This window comes from Acanthaster planci, linkage group LG19, assembly GCF_054643075.1.
Source record: "Acanthaster planci isolate LZ-2023a linkage group LG19, COTS_SCS, whole genome shotgun sequence".
NCBI classification, from domain to species: Eukaryota; Metazoa; Echinodermata; class Asteroidea; order Valvatida; family Acanthasteridae; genus Acanthaster; species Acanthaster planci.
The window spans coordinates 8,929,475-8,944,556 of NC_141795.1; the positions used below are offsets into that span (position 1 = coordinate 8,929,475).

General features: G+C 41.3%; 1 protein-coding gene across 18 annotated transcripts in view; it reads right to left on the reverse strand.

Moving 5' to 3' along the window:
* pcdh15 (protocadherin related 15) overlaps positions 1 to 15,082 on the reverse strand; it is a 71,206-nt gene that overhangs the window by 6,991 nt on the left and 49,133 nt on the right. For 7 of the 18 annotated variants that reach the window (XM_087149108.1, XM_087149107.1, XM_087149111.1 and 4 more), the window contains 14 exons: positions 14,934 to 15,040; positions 13,873 to 13,985; positions 12,877 to 13,032; positions 12,007 to 12,137; positions 11,473 to 11,712; positions 10,260 to 10,510; positions 9,082 to 9,300; positions 7,701 to 7,799; positions 5,138 to 5,227; positions 3,844 to 3,891; positions 3,007 to 3,045; positions 1,805 to 1,894; positions 995 to 1,031; positions 99 to 235 (listed from right to left, as the gene is read on the reverse strand). In XM_087149108.1, the coding sequence (XP_087005234.1) occupies positions 99 to 235; positions 995 to 1,031; positions 1,805 to 1,894; positions 3,007 to 3,045; positions 3,844 to 3,891; positions 5,138 to 5,227; positions 7,701 to 7,799; positions 9,082 to 9,300; positions 10,260 to 10,510; positions 11,473 to 11,712; positions 12,007 to 12,137; positions 12,877 to 13,032; positions 13,873 to 13,985; positions 14,934 to 15,040 (1,757 nt within the window). Of the gene's footprint in view, positions 1 to 98; positions 236 to 994; positions 1,032 to 1,804; positions 1,895 to 2,589; positions 2,614 to 3,006; positions 3,046 to 3,843; positions 3,892 to 5,137; positions 5,252 to 7,700; positions 7,800 to 9,081; positions 9,301 to 10,259; positions 10,511 to 11,472; positions 11,713 to 12,006; positions 12,138 to 12,876; positions 13,033 to 13,872; positions 13,986 to 14,933; positions 15,041 to 15,082 lie in introns of all 18 variants that reach the window. The other 11 variants (XM_087149110.1, XM_022245593.2, XM_022245592.2 and 8 more) reach the window with 11 other exon arrangements.

Consider the following 15,082-nt stretch of genomic DNA (forward strand, 5'->3'; position numbering starts at 1 on the left):
GAATGCAAAGTTTCTGCATCACTGAACATTAATTCCTTAATTGTCACGTACCACTGAAATGTGACAGTACACCAGATTTGATGTGACTTTTGACCTACCTGCTTCTCTTTGACCTTTTGGACGACTTCCGGCTGCTGCCGCTACGGACGGCCGCCGCGATGCTATTGGCTGCTGCTGTAGCCTCGTCTGTCAGGTCTTCCGATGACATCTCGTCATCAAAGTCCATTGTGTGCTCCTAGATAAAATAGACATAAGGAGAAAGATGGCAGACAGAAGATGAAATTCACAAGTTGTAACCACTATCTCTATTAGCAAAGTCTCATTATCAATAAAGGGCATGTAGGGGAATCCGGTTTGTAAATGTGACGTCACTTCAGTTTAAATCACGCCCACCACACAAGCACTGCACACAGAGTTACATGCATTGATCGCCATTTACATGGAACCACGGAACCGGAAATTAACGCACAACTTCAGCGCTCGTCCAATGGGACCCTGCAAATTGAGACGCATCCGTCTTTATGGTGAAGTCACTTACGAACCGGATTGACAAAGAAAATAATTCAACAAAACAGTGTGCCAAACCAGGGTTGAGATTGGGTTATAAACAGAAATCTACAGAACATACAAGAGAGAGAGATTTAACAATGACAACCAAAAATACTGCAATTTTTCAGGGACAGCTTTAAAACAAGGCATTAGTTCTCTTGGAAATGGGTCTGGTTGTATGAATAATCCCAGGGGATTTGTACAAAGTGCTACCAGTGGCAAAAACTTGTAGTTACACTTCTACAATTCAGGGTCAAAAATCCTGAAATTGGAAAATGAGCATCAAGGCAATCTTGCAGCCAAGACTTTGGAAATGGAAGCCGCATTTGAACTAATTTCCAAAGATCTTTGTCGCATTTTAACAAAAATTACTTGAAAAAAGGGAAATAATTCACAAAGGAAGAATGAAGACTTCATCGTACGTGGCTTTTCCCGTGTGTCTTACCTGTGTCTCTCTTGGTTTCAAGAACGACGGAGCTCCTCTGGAAATAGATAATAAAGACAGATTTCGTTTGATCATATTTCAGTAATTTCACCGTCAGTGAATAAAGCTCACAGCAACAATGGCGTACATATTGTTTGCAAGATCACTGCATACAATGGGATGATTGTCTCCCTACCCACGTACATTTTTGCCTTTGGATAAAGAGACGGCAGAAAATTGAATAGAAAAACGGCTATCAACTATATCATTCATGCAGAGCAACAACTCACTACTGTCAAACAAGGAATGTCCCACACTCTTTTTACTTGGGTATTGCAGGGTTTCCCACAGAAACCTGAAAGCCAAATTCCATGACTTTTGTGGGACTAAAATTGGACGATTTCCAGGACATTTAACGCCATTTCACAGGGAAAAGTTGTTTAGTACCATCAACTGGAAAACTGCCACTGCTACGGACTGACAAGGATGTATCACATAACCTGTATATTGATCACTGTTCCGTTATCACGTCAAAAATATCACATCAAAAAGGGGCCGATCAAAAATTACTCTTGCATGATCTTGATTGCCATGACTTCTCCGCTTTTTCCTCAGACAACAGGATTCCAGGACACCCCTTTCCCCCAATTTCCCATGACTTTTCCAAGACTTTCCATGGTAAATTTTTTTCCAGGATTTTCCATGAGCCATGTTGCTTTCCAGGCATGTTGCTTGACAAATAGTCTTACCAATATCTTTAAAAAAAATGTCCGAGTCGAAGTCATGCATTCCTGGTATCTACCAAAGCCAGACACTAACCACTCAACTTACTCTTCAAATAAAAGTCTACCCCTCTCGTCTCCATCCTGCCCGGCACCAATCAACAAGGACGAGTGGCTGTCGCATGCAGATCTAGGGTTACTACATAATGAGGGGTGTGGGGAAGCCAAAAGAGACCAAATATGGGAGGATGAAATGAAACAGGGTTAGGGGGGCAGGGAAAGGGTATGAGTTGGGCAGCACAGCACTGGACACATACTTCCACTGGAATAATGAATCAACTTTCAACGTCGTCAGGTTTACCCCACATTGAGGACAGAAAACGGTCTGTCCTTCCATTCTTGAATCGGGTGATGGCTAAAATTCCAAATTACTTTTAAAGCAGAGAGTTGGAGTTTTAACAAGTAAACTGAAAAATCAACCAAATCTGAATACACTTTTTAAACCATGCTGAATCTCTCTCGGCAACAAAGAAATAAAACACTAAATTATAATTATTGGCACTTTGAGGCTAGCAGGAGCCAATTCCAGGAAGTGAAGATTGTGACGAGTCTCAGCCTCACAATATTTGTGTCTGATTTTACAGTTCAGAGAACTTTGTTTTCAAATGATACACACCTGACAAAATGATGCGCTCAAGATGTAGCCCCGGGGAGACTCAGGTGGAGAAGGGGGAGGAGCCGGCAAGGGGGGGGGGGTTAGAAGACTAAGACAAATCCATGGAAACAGAGAGGAGATAGAGGGTAAACAGAACACCCTAACCCAGGGCCATGTCAATTTAGAACTTGTGTTGAAAGTCAGGGCATTACACAAGCTTAATCGATGAGCACACACACCTCTGCTGTTCCCATGGATCCATCCTAGCCAATCAGATTCATGCATGGGAAAGACGGTAATAGCAAATGGTATATGATACTGTCTTCAATGAGGGTGAAATATATGATATATGACATGACAAATTGCAAATACTTGGGGTGTAAATGATATGTGAGTTGGGCTTGCGGTTTTAAAGAAAAATAAACATGACATTGGCATGCATGGTATCTGCTGCAATTGTTTTGTATTGATTTTGATCAAGGAAATGGTAGGATGGCTTACACGTGTGGTCAGTAAGTAGGGAAATGAGTTTCTATGAGGAAGGATAATTGAAGAAGTTGTGAACAATGTTTGACATGAAAAATTTGAGGTTTTAAACTGCACTTCCAGAACAAGAAGGGGTATTTTTTGGGGGGGTGGTTATCAAAGGTACTTACACCTGAACTGCATGGTCATCAAAATAGACTGGATTTGCTCTGAATGGAAAAGGGAAAATTTCGTTCCAATGAATATCAACGGAAATGGAAAAGAAAACTGAGGGGTTAATCCTGACAACTGAAAACATTTACACTAAGGTGTCACTGTGCAATACTGGGTAACACTAAGTGGGCAAACCAAGGGTCTGTTGGCTACAGATTTTTTCAGGCAATATTTGAGATTTGCTCATTCTTGTTTCAAATTCCTTCAACATGAGCCGCTTAAGCTTCATCAGCCTGATCTACATTCACATGCATTGAAATCTGTGTACTTTTTTGTCGTTCCGAGGTCAAAAGTGGTAAACTGTTATGGAGTGGAAACGTGAATTCCAACCTGGAAAGACAATTGGAAAAACAAAAATAACCAAACAACAACAAAAAACTAAAAGGAAAATCTTGTCTGATTCGATGATTAATGAAAACCAAAATCAATGCAACGGTTGCAACCACACTGAAGTTCAAATATGTGATCACTTACACAAATCGCTTTGGAATTATCCAATTGGAATTCAAGCAAGTTTAAGATACGATTGTAGCAGTCAATATACGATTGTAGCAGTCAATATACGATTGTAGCAGTCAATATACGATTGTAGCAGTCAATATACGATTGTAGCAGTCAATATACGATTGTAGCAGTCAATATATGGGGAAATTTGAGACAAGAATGGCATGGAACACAGACATGGGCTTCAGCTAGCTATAACTAAGTTATTTTTAAGTCATTCCATGTGAACGTGCTGGGGTGAGGGGATCACACCTAGGGCAGGTTTTGGGGGCACTGACAGCTGAACTTACGCTGATGGTGTGGTGAAAATCCTACCATCAGGAACTGAGGTGCCAGGACTGGCAGAATCAAAGGAGGATTCAAGATATCAAAAGTAAGCAGAGAAAATTGAAAAAGAGGGGGAAAGGATTTCCTTGCCAGAATTACAAAAGCTAACAACACTGAAGAAAGTTAAAAACATAAGCAGATCAGACCTCATAAGAATGAGAAAATAACTGCCAAGGTTTACTTTACAAGTGAAGGATGACCAATGATTGATACATCACAAAAATTGGCAAATCACATTAATAACGAGAGACAAGTAGTTGAAATTCAAAGTAGACCTGACGGCTCTGTGTGACCATCCAAATTTCTGTCGAACCAAACATGGAACAATTAAGGGAGTTGATCTGAAGCTGAGCCAGGACAAGAAACTTTTGGGGAGGGAGGTGTAACTTAAACAATATCCAACCCGCCAAAAAAAAAAAAACCCAAACAAAAATAACAGATAAAAATTTAGACAATTAGGCTGACAAAAGATTAGGGAACGTTTCATAATTACAGAAGGCGGTATTTACTGCGGTGCTGCTGTATTTCTGCAGTACCAGCATTAAGCCCTTTTGGGTAACTAGTGCGGTGCCGCTAAAAAAAAACAGCGGTACCACAGTAAATACCGCCTTCAACAATTATGAAACGCTCCCTTACACATATTTCAACTGAACAGGTAACAAGGCAAATCAACAGAAGCAGTGTTACATATTACGATTAGGGGATGGTGCAAAATGTCACAGCTGGCAACTGACGGTTCACCACAAAACACTGTTACCTTTCCTTAATTCTGTATTTTGTTCCTACAAAAGCCACCCACTGAATGTAACCAGCAATTCCCTAGCTCAAAAACAAACACACAAATACAAGCTACTCCTCCGAAAGGAGTCTGCTAACACCACACACCGATATTAAATGACTAGGGCGCTAACTCGCACTGCAAAGTGGAGCCTGCTGGGGCGCATCCATGTTTGTGCAAAAACTCATGAAAAAAAAACAACAAAAACTGTGGTTTTTGTACAGCTATTTGCATATTTGTCCCTGCATTGTGAAAAGATGTACGAACACACGATACACAAAAAACCCAAAGCGCTCAATCAGTACTACAGAGAAAATTTTACTGAGGCTCTTCAACGTATCACACATGGACTGCTGATCTGCCCTTGTCTACGGCTCACACCACGAGAATAACTGAACTGAACAAACAAAACACCTCTCAACTAATAAAAAAGGGTAAAAATGCGGCTTATAAAAGATGACATATTTCAAAAGACCTACATTTCATGGTCCTCTGCCGTGGAGTAAGGATTGAAGGTGTTGTACACAGGCAGGTAGAGCCGGGCTTGCTTCTCACGTTCCATCTCACGTCTGTAGCCAAGAACCAAACTATACCTGTGAGCATGCTCGGTGTCGCATAACACGCCGACGGTGGTGGTGGGGGGGAGGCCGAGTGTGAGATGTAGTACGGGGGAGGGGCGGAGAGAAGGGGACGGGGGAAAAAAGGACAAACACCGTGCAAGATATGAAACAGGTGAGAGGGCAATAACATGACACCAAGCACATACAATGGATCACAGCCAAACAAAACAATTAATGCCACTCAGCAGAAGAAATCATACAAAGCTAAAAAAATACTGCATCCATCCTTCTGTCTCAAATAAGAACTAAAATACGGTTCTTGAATATTTCAGACAATGATAATCTGAAGGATTTAGGTTTCTTGTGCGTAGTGTGAGAAACTGAGAACCATCGGTAGAGCTTCGTTTGGGAAGAACGATAGATTTTTTTAAAAATAAATAATTCCAGCCCCTCTTTACAGCATGTTTTTCAGGGCACGGTTGTGGGGTGTGTCGAGTTTACAGATGTTGACGTTAATTCAAATTTCAAAATGTTAAGTATTGCCAGGATCCCTTGCAAAAAGAGAACCGCTATTTCTCAGGATGACAACAGTTTCAAACCATGTTTCTATAAAACTGTCACGAATGAGACTCGTCCAAAAGCTTTCAATTTTTCCTTCGAATTCTGAAGGATGCATGCAATACCCAGTTAATGTTTACAACAGCAAGGGTTAAATGCATCCTCTGACTCGTTACCAAAATGCTTAAATGTAATATGAAAGTTCTCTGCAATTCAAAACGGTGTGCTTAGCATTCAAACAAAAATTTCAACAAAGGAAAATAAAAATATACAATGCTATGCAAACATAACACTACGTGATTACCATGGAAAAAATGCTAAAAACAGGTGCATTACACCAACACAGATTTCCAGTGTGCAGTAAAATTTACTTTCTTCCAACTAGCTATTCAGAAATTTGCCAGTAAAACTTCTTCGTATTTACACACTGACAGAATATCTTTGGGGAAAAAAAGGAGAAAATGCAAATCTGATTTATTAATCATTTGCAGACAATTATACCATAAGTATGGTATGTTGATAAGACAATTATACCATAAGTATGGTATGTTGATAAGACAATTATACCATAAGTATGGTATGTTGATAAGACAATTATACCATAAGTATGGTATGTTGATAAGACAATTATACCATAAGTATGGTATGTCAATAAGACAATTATACCATAAGTATGGTATGTCAATAAGACAATTATACCATAAGTATGGTATGTCAATAAGACAATTATACCATAAGTATGGTATGTTGATAAGACAATTATACCATAAGTATGGTATGTCAATAAGACAATTATACCATAAGTATGGTATGTTGATAAGACAATTATACCATAAGTATGGTATGTCAATAAGACTGATCAGGTATCAAGGTCAGACTCCAAGAAGCGTTATTGCAGCATTTTACACCGAGATTTCTCTGAGAAGCTGCTCAGCGTTTAAAAGTGGTTAGTGCAATTAGCAGGATGGGTGCAAGGGTGTGCAAAGGGTGCGTGGTAGTTTCACCTGCTGCAGAAACCTCTCATCAGTTTAAGTGTTTTCCAGCAATGGCAGAATTATGGAACGATAGGGCCCAGTTGAGGGCAATTCTGGACGTTTATTTTTATGACAAGTGTTAATTTGAAGCAAAGTCGCTCTTTCATTTGGTAAATACCCAAAGAAACTGGGAAAACCATGACGGGAGGACATGTGTACTTCCAGGCCCCACCCCATATATTTTCCATAATAACATCTCAACCACAGATGCTGCATCTTGATTGGCCCAGAGCCGGTCACAAGACATTCGCTATTTTTGCTATCTTGCTTTTTACGGCCAAAGCAACCAAAGAACTATCTGCGTGGCCAACGACATTGTGTATAGTTGCATACTGGTGTGCGCATAGCACATCATGCGCATTCCGAATTGCTAGCACTACAGAGCTGGGTTCAAACATTTTGTGAAGAGGTAGTTGCGAAAAGTGCTGGCACTTTTGTGGTGAATTCTCAACAAATTTCTTGTTCAAATAGATGTACCTTTTATATGTATCAAATTAATCAGTTATTATCAAATTGAGCTGAATTTTGTGGGAGAGATGTTACAAACCAAATACGGACTGCTTTACCTCGTGGTGTAATAAAATGAGTCTCCCACAATCCATGGAACATTCTATTTTCCCTCTGTCCCCCCCCCCGGGGAAAATAGAATAATCAATGAATCCCCTGTGGACAGGCTAGGTTTTCTTTACCACTCCAAGCAGTCAGTATTTGTATGCAACAATTGACAACTCGCACATGGTGTCATCTAGTGCACATCTTCCAAACTTAAACTGTTACGACTTAGTCAATCCTGTCACCTTGGTGTTAGCCCATTGACTAGTACAAACTCGGTTAGATTTACGGTTAAATTTCTCATACCCCAGAACGGGCCACTTCAAAATCTAATGTACCCTGGTTCTGTCGCTTGCTCGCCTCGAAGAGATACATATCGTTTCCACATGGGACAACATTTAACATCGGACTCCGATTCACTGTTTACAAAGTAGACTCTACAGGTGCAACAGAAATGGCAAGCAGAAATATTCTTGGTTGGCTGTATCATGCAGCTGGGTCAAGGTTACAAAGGTTCCTTGCGTTCTGAAAAGCTCCATCACTACATGTATATTCGTCACAGTAAAGGACAAAGAAGACATTTCTGGAAAGATTCTAGGGGGTTTCTGATGGCTCAGGTTGACAGGAAACGAATGGTGGAAATGGCGGGTGTATATTTTTGGTATGATAGCATCAATATTAATATTGGTTGTACAAAAATCGTGCTCTGTAGTGAAACAGATATTAAACACTTCTTCACTGAATGTAAGCTCACGGAAGTTGGTTACAGGGGTGCAAATTATGTGAAGATCTGACTAAGTGAACTTTGTCTAAGGGTGTAAACACATTCAATGGGGGCTGTACTTTTGTGCATGGTAGCCATCATGCAGGGCAGTCCTTTTGTTCCACAGGGAAACCTCCTTTGTGTATATCCAGTGGAACAAAAGCACTGGCCTGTAAAATGGCAGCCATGCAAACCCCCTAAACATTTTCAGTCACGACTGAGACAATGAAGTAAAGTATGCTGTTTTTGCTCCAAAAAGCCATTTTAACAAAGTCTTTCAACTTTGACCATTAATGGTAGTTCTTAACCGTGGCTTACGTATTGCCCGGCCAGTGGCATATCCTGGGTTTAGGTCAGGAAGTGGGAAAGATTGTTCTGGTTCCAACAATGACTGTCCAAATTGTTTCTATCAGTAAATAAATTTTAACTCGTTAAAAAAAGTGGTTGCAATGGTTCTAAAATGCTGGTGCTTTCAATTCCTACTAACAAAAAAAAATCTGGAATTCTAAAAATAGCTGGAATACTTCGTATCTAAAAATAATATGAGATTTTAACGGTGTCATTCCATCTAGTTCGTGGCACTTCACGGCAAGAGTAAGCAATGACGAAGAAAGACATAAGAATGAAGTTCTAAATAGGTGTATTTGCAGCTAGTTTTGGGGAATAATGAAACACTATCCAGAAATTTGATACAGGATAGAATTTAGGTTTTAGGATTTGGGGTCAGAAATAGTGGTCCTATTCATTGAAGCTATTCTTGGGTCTGGGTACAGTCAGCAGAGTGGAATTGTGATAGGAGCAGAGGCTAGGTCAACCGGGGTACATAAGGTTCAACGACGTGCTTCAGGTCCTGGCTCAAATCCTGACAGACCTGAGGCAAAGATTCTTCAAGAAATTGTCGAGTGCGACCCAAATCACGCAACTGTAAAAATGCAGACGGAGGGGGCTATACTCACTTCTTCCAGGACACGACAACGACGGCGATGGCCAGTATGCACAGGATGAACAGAGCCACAGCCAAGCAGAGCAAGGCTATGGCTTCCACTGTGGGCTCAGCATCCGAGGTGACCGGGCGCTGACCCGTCCTGGGTTTGCGGACCTCGATGACTCTGCCGTTGCCATCCGGGGAGATGTCTCGGAGGACGGCGTCCAATTGACTGACATTTTGTAAGAGCCTACAGATCAAATGAGTGGAGGGTTTTATGCATATCAATATGAAAAGCATATCTCATATTTTTCGATGTTTTGTTTAACCCCTTCGCACCGGGGAATTTCTTCCAGAAGGCCGACTCCAAGAATTCCAGCCTCGCTTGGCCACGAAAGCCACCTGCCAAACCACAAATTCTCAGTTTGTGGCCCTGCGTGCTCTGCACGCTTTGAATTACACGGTGAAAAGGCTGATTGTTTGGTGGCATGTAGCTCTACTCATGCTTCCACATTCCCGTTGCCTCTTTTCAAAGTGGGGACTATTGTGAAGCTGGTGATTATGATGCAAATTCGGTCTTTTCACTTCTGGGCTACACAAAAAGATCGATAACCATATATACAAGAGCCAGGGTATGCCTTCTTTCAACGCGTTCGCGCAAGCGTGGGCCGAGAATAATAGCTGAAGAGCGGGCTGAAGATCTCAATTTTTGCGGCGTGTCTAGCCGCGTCCCGGCACGAAGGGGTTAAATTAATCTGACGGTTTACACAGCGAATATAGTAATGAGAGGAAAGTTTTCAGCACACCACATACCTTTCTCGTGACTCGGTTGAGGTCTAAAAGGAATCACTTGATTCAACTGGTTCTTTTTGAAACCACACTCAAAAAAAACCCCCAAAAACATCATGCTACTAAAAACCTTTGCTTTGTAATTATAAACGTGAAGCAAGAGCTTGTAGTTGAAATGGCATGATGGAGACATGACCAAGACATTATTAACAATTTTTCAATGCTGACTGAAAAAAAAAATCATAAGCGATCGATCTTTGCCCCAGGTCTACCGATATTCCCCAATGTCAGTGAAGACAATCTTAGCAAAGGAGACTCAGTCGCTTGGTTCTTATATTCAATTCACAGTGTTCACAGAGAAAGAGCAGTGATGCAACTCGAAAGTGACTGCCACATAAGAATCCAACAAGCTGTACCCACTGGATTAACTCGTCGGTTGTAAACGGCTCTCCTGTATTCACATTGATGGCATAAAACTGGACGTCTGACCCTGAGGGGTCACTTTTCTCCAGGTTGTCGCCATAGAGACGTACTCCGATATCCTCTATGACAACCTCGGCTCCTAGCAGCTCCTCTAGGGCTGCCTCCAGGAGTGCTTGGTTCTCTCTTAGGAGACTGGGAGGGAGGCTGGTCGCGAGGATAACACGGTTGTCTTCATTGACGAGGGAAATCTGTGTTGCACAACCGAACGACAAAAAACAAGTCACGGTCAGCATTAAAATCCCGGTACACTCCTCCGACAGTGCATTATAATAGACCTATCCATGAAGCCCCACCCCATTGTTTTCTGACCAATCACAGCTGTAATTTACATCTGACATGCGTGCACAAAATTCAGACTTGCATGCATGTGCGTATGATGCGTGCCCTGCTTGAACATGTAGTATGGCATTGGAGAAGGGTACGCGCTCAGTGCCCAAGTATGCAGTGGGCGGGATTACTAGATTGGTATCTTGAAAGCTGACCTGGGAATGGGAATTTCTTTTTAACATTTCTCTCTTCCCAGGGAATTGTTTTCGTTAGAAAAAATGTGAAAACAATTTCTCACAGTTGGAAAACTTTTTTAAAATCTTTCTGCACAAGTGAGACAATGTTCTTATTAATGTGAATGTGAACGCGAGTTCTTATCACAAAATTCCCCATTCTGATTCACGGCAGTGTTAACTTTCAACTACAGTGTACTGTAAGTAACCATCAAAGGTAAATCTTCTCTTCTTTTCCCTTAGTAGAAGAGTTTGGATGTTCCACAACCTTTACAATCAAAATTTCCTGTACTTTGAATTTCATACTCACTTATTGGCAACTTCAAACCCATCAATGGAAGACACACTAGCAGATCCGGGGAGCCCCACAAGGACCATGCCCCCCAACCAAGAAAGAGCAATTTTTTTCTTTACAAAAAATACTAAGAAAAAGGCAATCTTGGGGGACTAATTCACTTCCCCTTCTTCCAAAAAAGGGTGAAAACTTTAATATTTAGCCTCATCCCTGAAAGGTCATTAAAGGTTACATATAGAATTGCCAAATGTTCCCCCCCCAAACAATAAGCTTTGTTAACCCCACTCTCCTCCAAAATAAATTTGAATCTGGAAGCAGATTTGGATCTGGACGGAAATGAGTATAAATATTGTACCGTGACAGTGGTGTTTGCGGCGTTCTCTGGAGGGCCCAATCGTTCTCGACCGAAGACTGAGTAGGTAAAGGTCCTGGGCTCAGCAGCCAACTCTGCCACAGCTGTCTTGATGACTCCCGTGGAGGCGTCGATGGTAAAGCTATCCGCTGCAGGCTTATTCACCTGGTTGTCGGATGAGGCTGGCTTGGCTTGCATGGAATAATCTATCACACTGTTGTTGCCGCTGTCTTGATCGATGGCCTGAACCAGAGAAAGAAGTAAACTTGATTCGATTTTTCTATCAGTGTATGCTGCTGACGGCGACTTCGGTAAATTTAAAGACAGAGATTTACCACACTGCACTAGTGACCATGCTCATCATAGCAATCTGATACACGAGTGATTGACATAATGTGAAATAAATTGTGCTTATTACAGCTCGCCTGACATTAGGCTTTGCGATCAAATCCCTTTTGCTGAAGAGATCTCACTGCATCACTGATGCTGAAGCCAGGGTCCAGCGATGGCAGTGAGGTTTGTTTCGATCGCACTCACCTTCATGGTGATCACTGTTGTGCCAATGCCCGCCGAATCGGACACTCCGACAAAGTAAGCAGTCTTCTCAAAAGCCGGCATGTTGTCGTTGATATCTACCAGGTCTATCACCACTTCTACGACATTGGTATCTGAAATCAACCAGTAAAACTTGCCGTTACATCTCCACACACGGAGAATATGATTTAACACAGAGATGAATCTGGTGACCATGTCAACTGCTATCACCATATTTGCAGCAATGCAACAACCATCGTACACAGCTGCTGTTCCATGAAAATCATTTCATGTACAAGACATAATAATAATAACTAATAATAATCAATAATAATTAATAATAATCAATATAATTTATAATAATCAATAATAATTTATTCATTTATAAAGCGCAAATTTTATATAGATATGTTCAAATGTGCTGTACAAAGAATACATTTAAACATGGCTGAGCCGATGGCCTACAAGGGCGCCTCGGGCAGCCGCCAAACGACCCACATTCACCAACAGTAAAGGGGAGACAGTAAGAAGCAGTTACAGCTTTAGAGGTGGGAGGAAAACCCCAGAGGAATATTCTGGGTAAAACCCACGCAGTCAGGTAGGGACTGAAAACCCAATCCACATGTGGATCGGGCCGGGAATCGAACCTGGGACCACAGAGGTGGAAGGCGAGGAAAGAACTACCTTGCCAACCTGACTCCCTTAGACCAAACCCAATGCTTTTGGTCATTCAAGGGAACCATCAACAATGCCCAGTGAAATGCAACTGAACTTGTCCAATGAAGCTCTACGCGCTTCTTGAAATTCCTAGATGACAACAAACCAATCCATCAATTCCTCATCCGCATCAGTTTAGTTGCCACGGCAACTTACCGGCTTGTCTTCTCTTTCTCCGATTTCCTCCTCCAGTAGTAGCCTCCACCACGCTGGCTCGTACCATCAGGGAGTAGCTGCTCACATTCTCCCTGTCTAACACCTTCAGCGTTTGGATTGTCCCAATATTCTCCTGGGACACCAACTCAAATTTGCCTGTTTGCGAGTTTAAAGTTTTGAGGTTTAAGGAAAATGACACACTACGTGATACATTCCGCTGGATGTAATTTTAGTCGAGGAACTTTAGTTCATCTAAGAATTTAGTTTTCCTTATCATTTTAACAGTCCCAGCTCAAGGGACAAGCCTGGATGAACAACTACCAAGTAACATGGAATGCACGCAATCCTTGCGTAAGTGGGGACTACTCAAGCAACAATTGGGAGTTTCATCCAGTTTGCTGTAGCTAAGCAGGCAAGTGCCTTTGAAACTCGCATATGTACAGTACACTGCAACTTAATGTTAACTCTGTGAATTGGGAGGGGAAATTCTGTGGAAAGAATTCACCCTTTTTTCATATTTACACTCACATTTCACAAGGGGGGAAATGATTTGTAAAAAAGTGGGAAAATCCGTGAAAAAACTTTTCCGTTTTTTTCCCACCTGTAGGAAAATCTACGAAAATCTGTTTCCACTTTCGGAAAAGTTTTTCCTGTTTTGTGAAATGAAAATAAATTCAATAAGAAGAGAAAAAGTGGGAAAAGACTGTCCTATTCACAGGTTAACCTTTAATTGCAATGTACAGTATGTAAGTGCTCTTTAAGTGAAGATGGACCAAAACTACACTCAAAAGAAAGTTTAAGAACTCTTTGAAATGACTCATCAGCAACCACACACCATTACGCAATGTCAAAAATGACTGGCCTTCTACTAACCAAATATGGTACAACGTCACGAACAAAAAAACATAATTCTTCAATTGTTTAGAAACATACAGAAACCAAACTCTACACATCGGGGCAAGCCTTCACACTTGAGAGATCTGTACTCAGACGTACCGTCAGGATCACCTGCAATAATCTCATATTCAATCTGATCACCCTGATTGGCTGAAGCACGAAGTTCAATGACCTTTGTCCCTGGTGGCTCTTCCTCTTTAAGGTCATCAACCCTAAGAAAAAAACCCCAGATATTTCAATCAAAAAAATCAATGCTAAAACTTCAATGAGTATTAAAGCTTACAATACTCAAGCTCCAAAGTGGGTATGTTAAATAAAAAAATTCATTCAATAAAATTATATTGAATTTTGCTCTCACATAGCATATTATGTTTTGATAAGCACAAAAATACAATTTTTTTGTCACTTTAGTAAACAAAGTTTAGTAATCTTTAAATCTGGTTGCTGAAGAGGGAACGTTTGAGCCATAAGCAGATGTAGGATGAATGTAAAGCCCTCAAATAACTGCATGCAATGTCAATCAAAGTGGCTCACTTGCGTTGTATAAAGGCACTGAAGCTTGTAACGTAAATAAATAGTCCTCAAACATTATGACGTCACGTTTTGTTTACATATGCACTTTCCTATGGGGTCATGATTGACACTGGGGACACTGCCACAGGAAAGCGCACGTGTAAACAAAGCGTTAATGTCGTTGTGTTACAGGTCTAGTCTGGTTAGCGGTTTGTGTGAACGACAGTATTAAAAGATATGGAAGTTGGGTTTATCACTCTCTCATGTATAATCAAATAATTCTGTCCTTCTGCCAACAAAACAATGGAGCTTCTTGTGGGCTGAAACAGCAAGACTTCATATCAAGTAAACTGCATACGTGAGTATTTATTTATTTCTCTGCATCCGACAGTGTATTTAGTACCAATCACAGCATAAAGTGGCAATTAATAGAAGAAGACAGTGACGAAACATTCAATTTTAGAGGTGGGAGGAAAACACCCGGTAAACCCCACGGAATCAGGCTAGGACTGAAAAAAAAAAAATCCACGTGCAGACTTAGGTGGGATTCGAACCTGGGTCACAGGTGGGGGAAAGAGCCAGCTACACCAACCTGACTCCCAAGTAAGCCAATCAGTAAAAGAGGAAGGGTTTCAAAGGGTGCTTACATGTAGACAGACTGTGGGAAGACAGGCCTCTCCATTCGGACTCGGATGATGAGGGACGCAGTCTGGCTCCGGGATGGATTCCCATTGTCATAGGCAACAATAGTCAACTGTTACCAAAAAAAAAAAAAGCAGAAAACAACCTTACCACT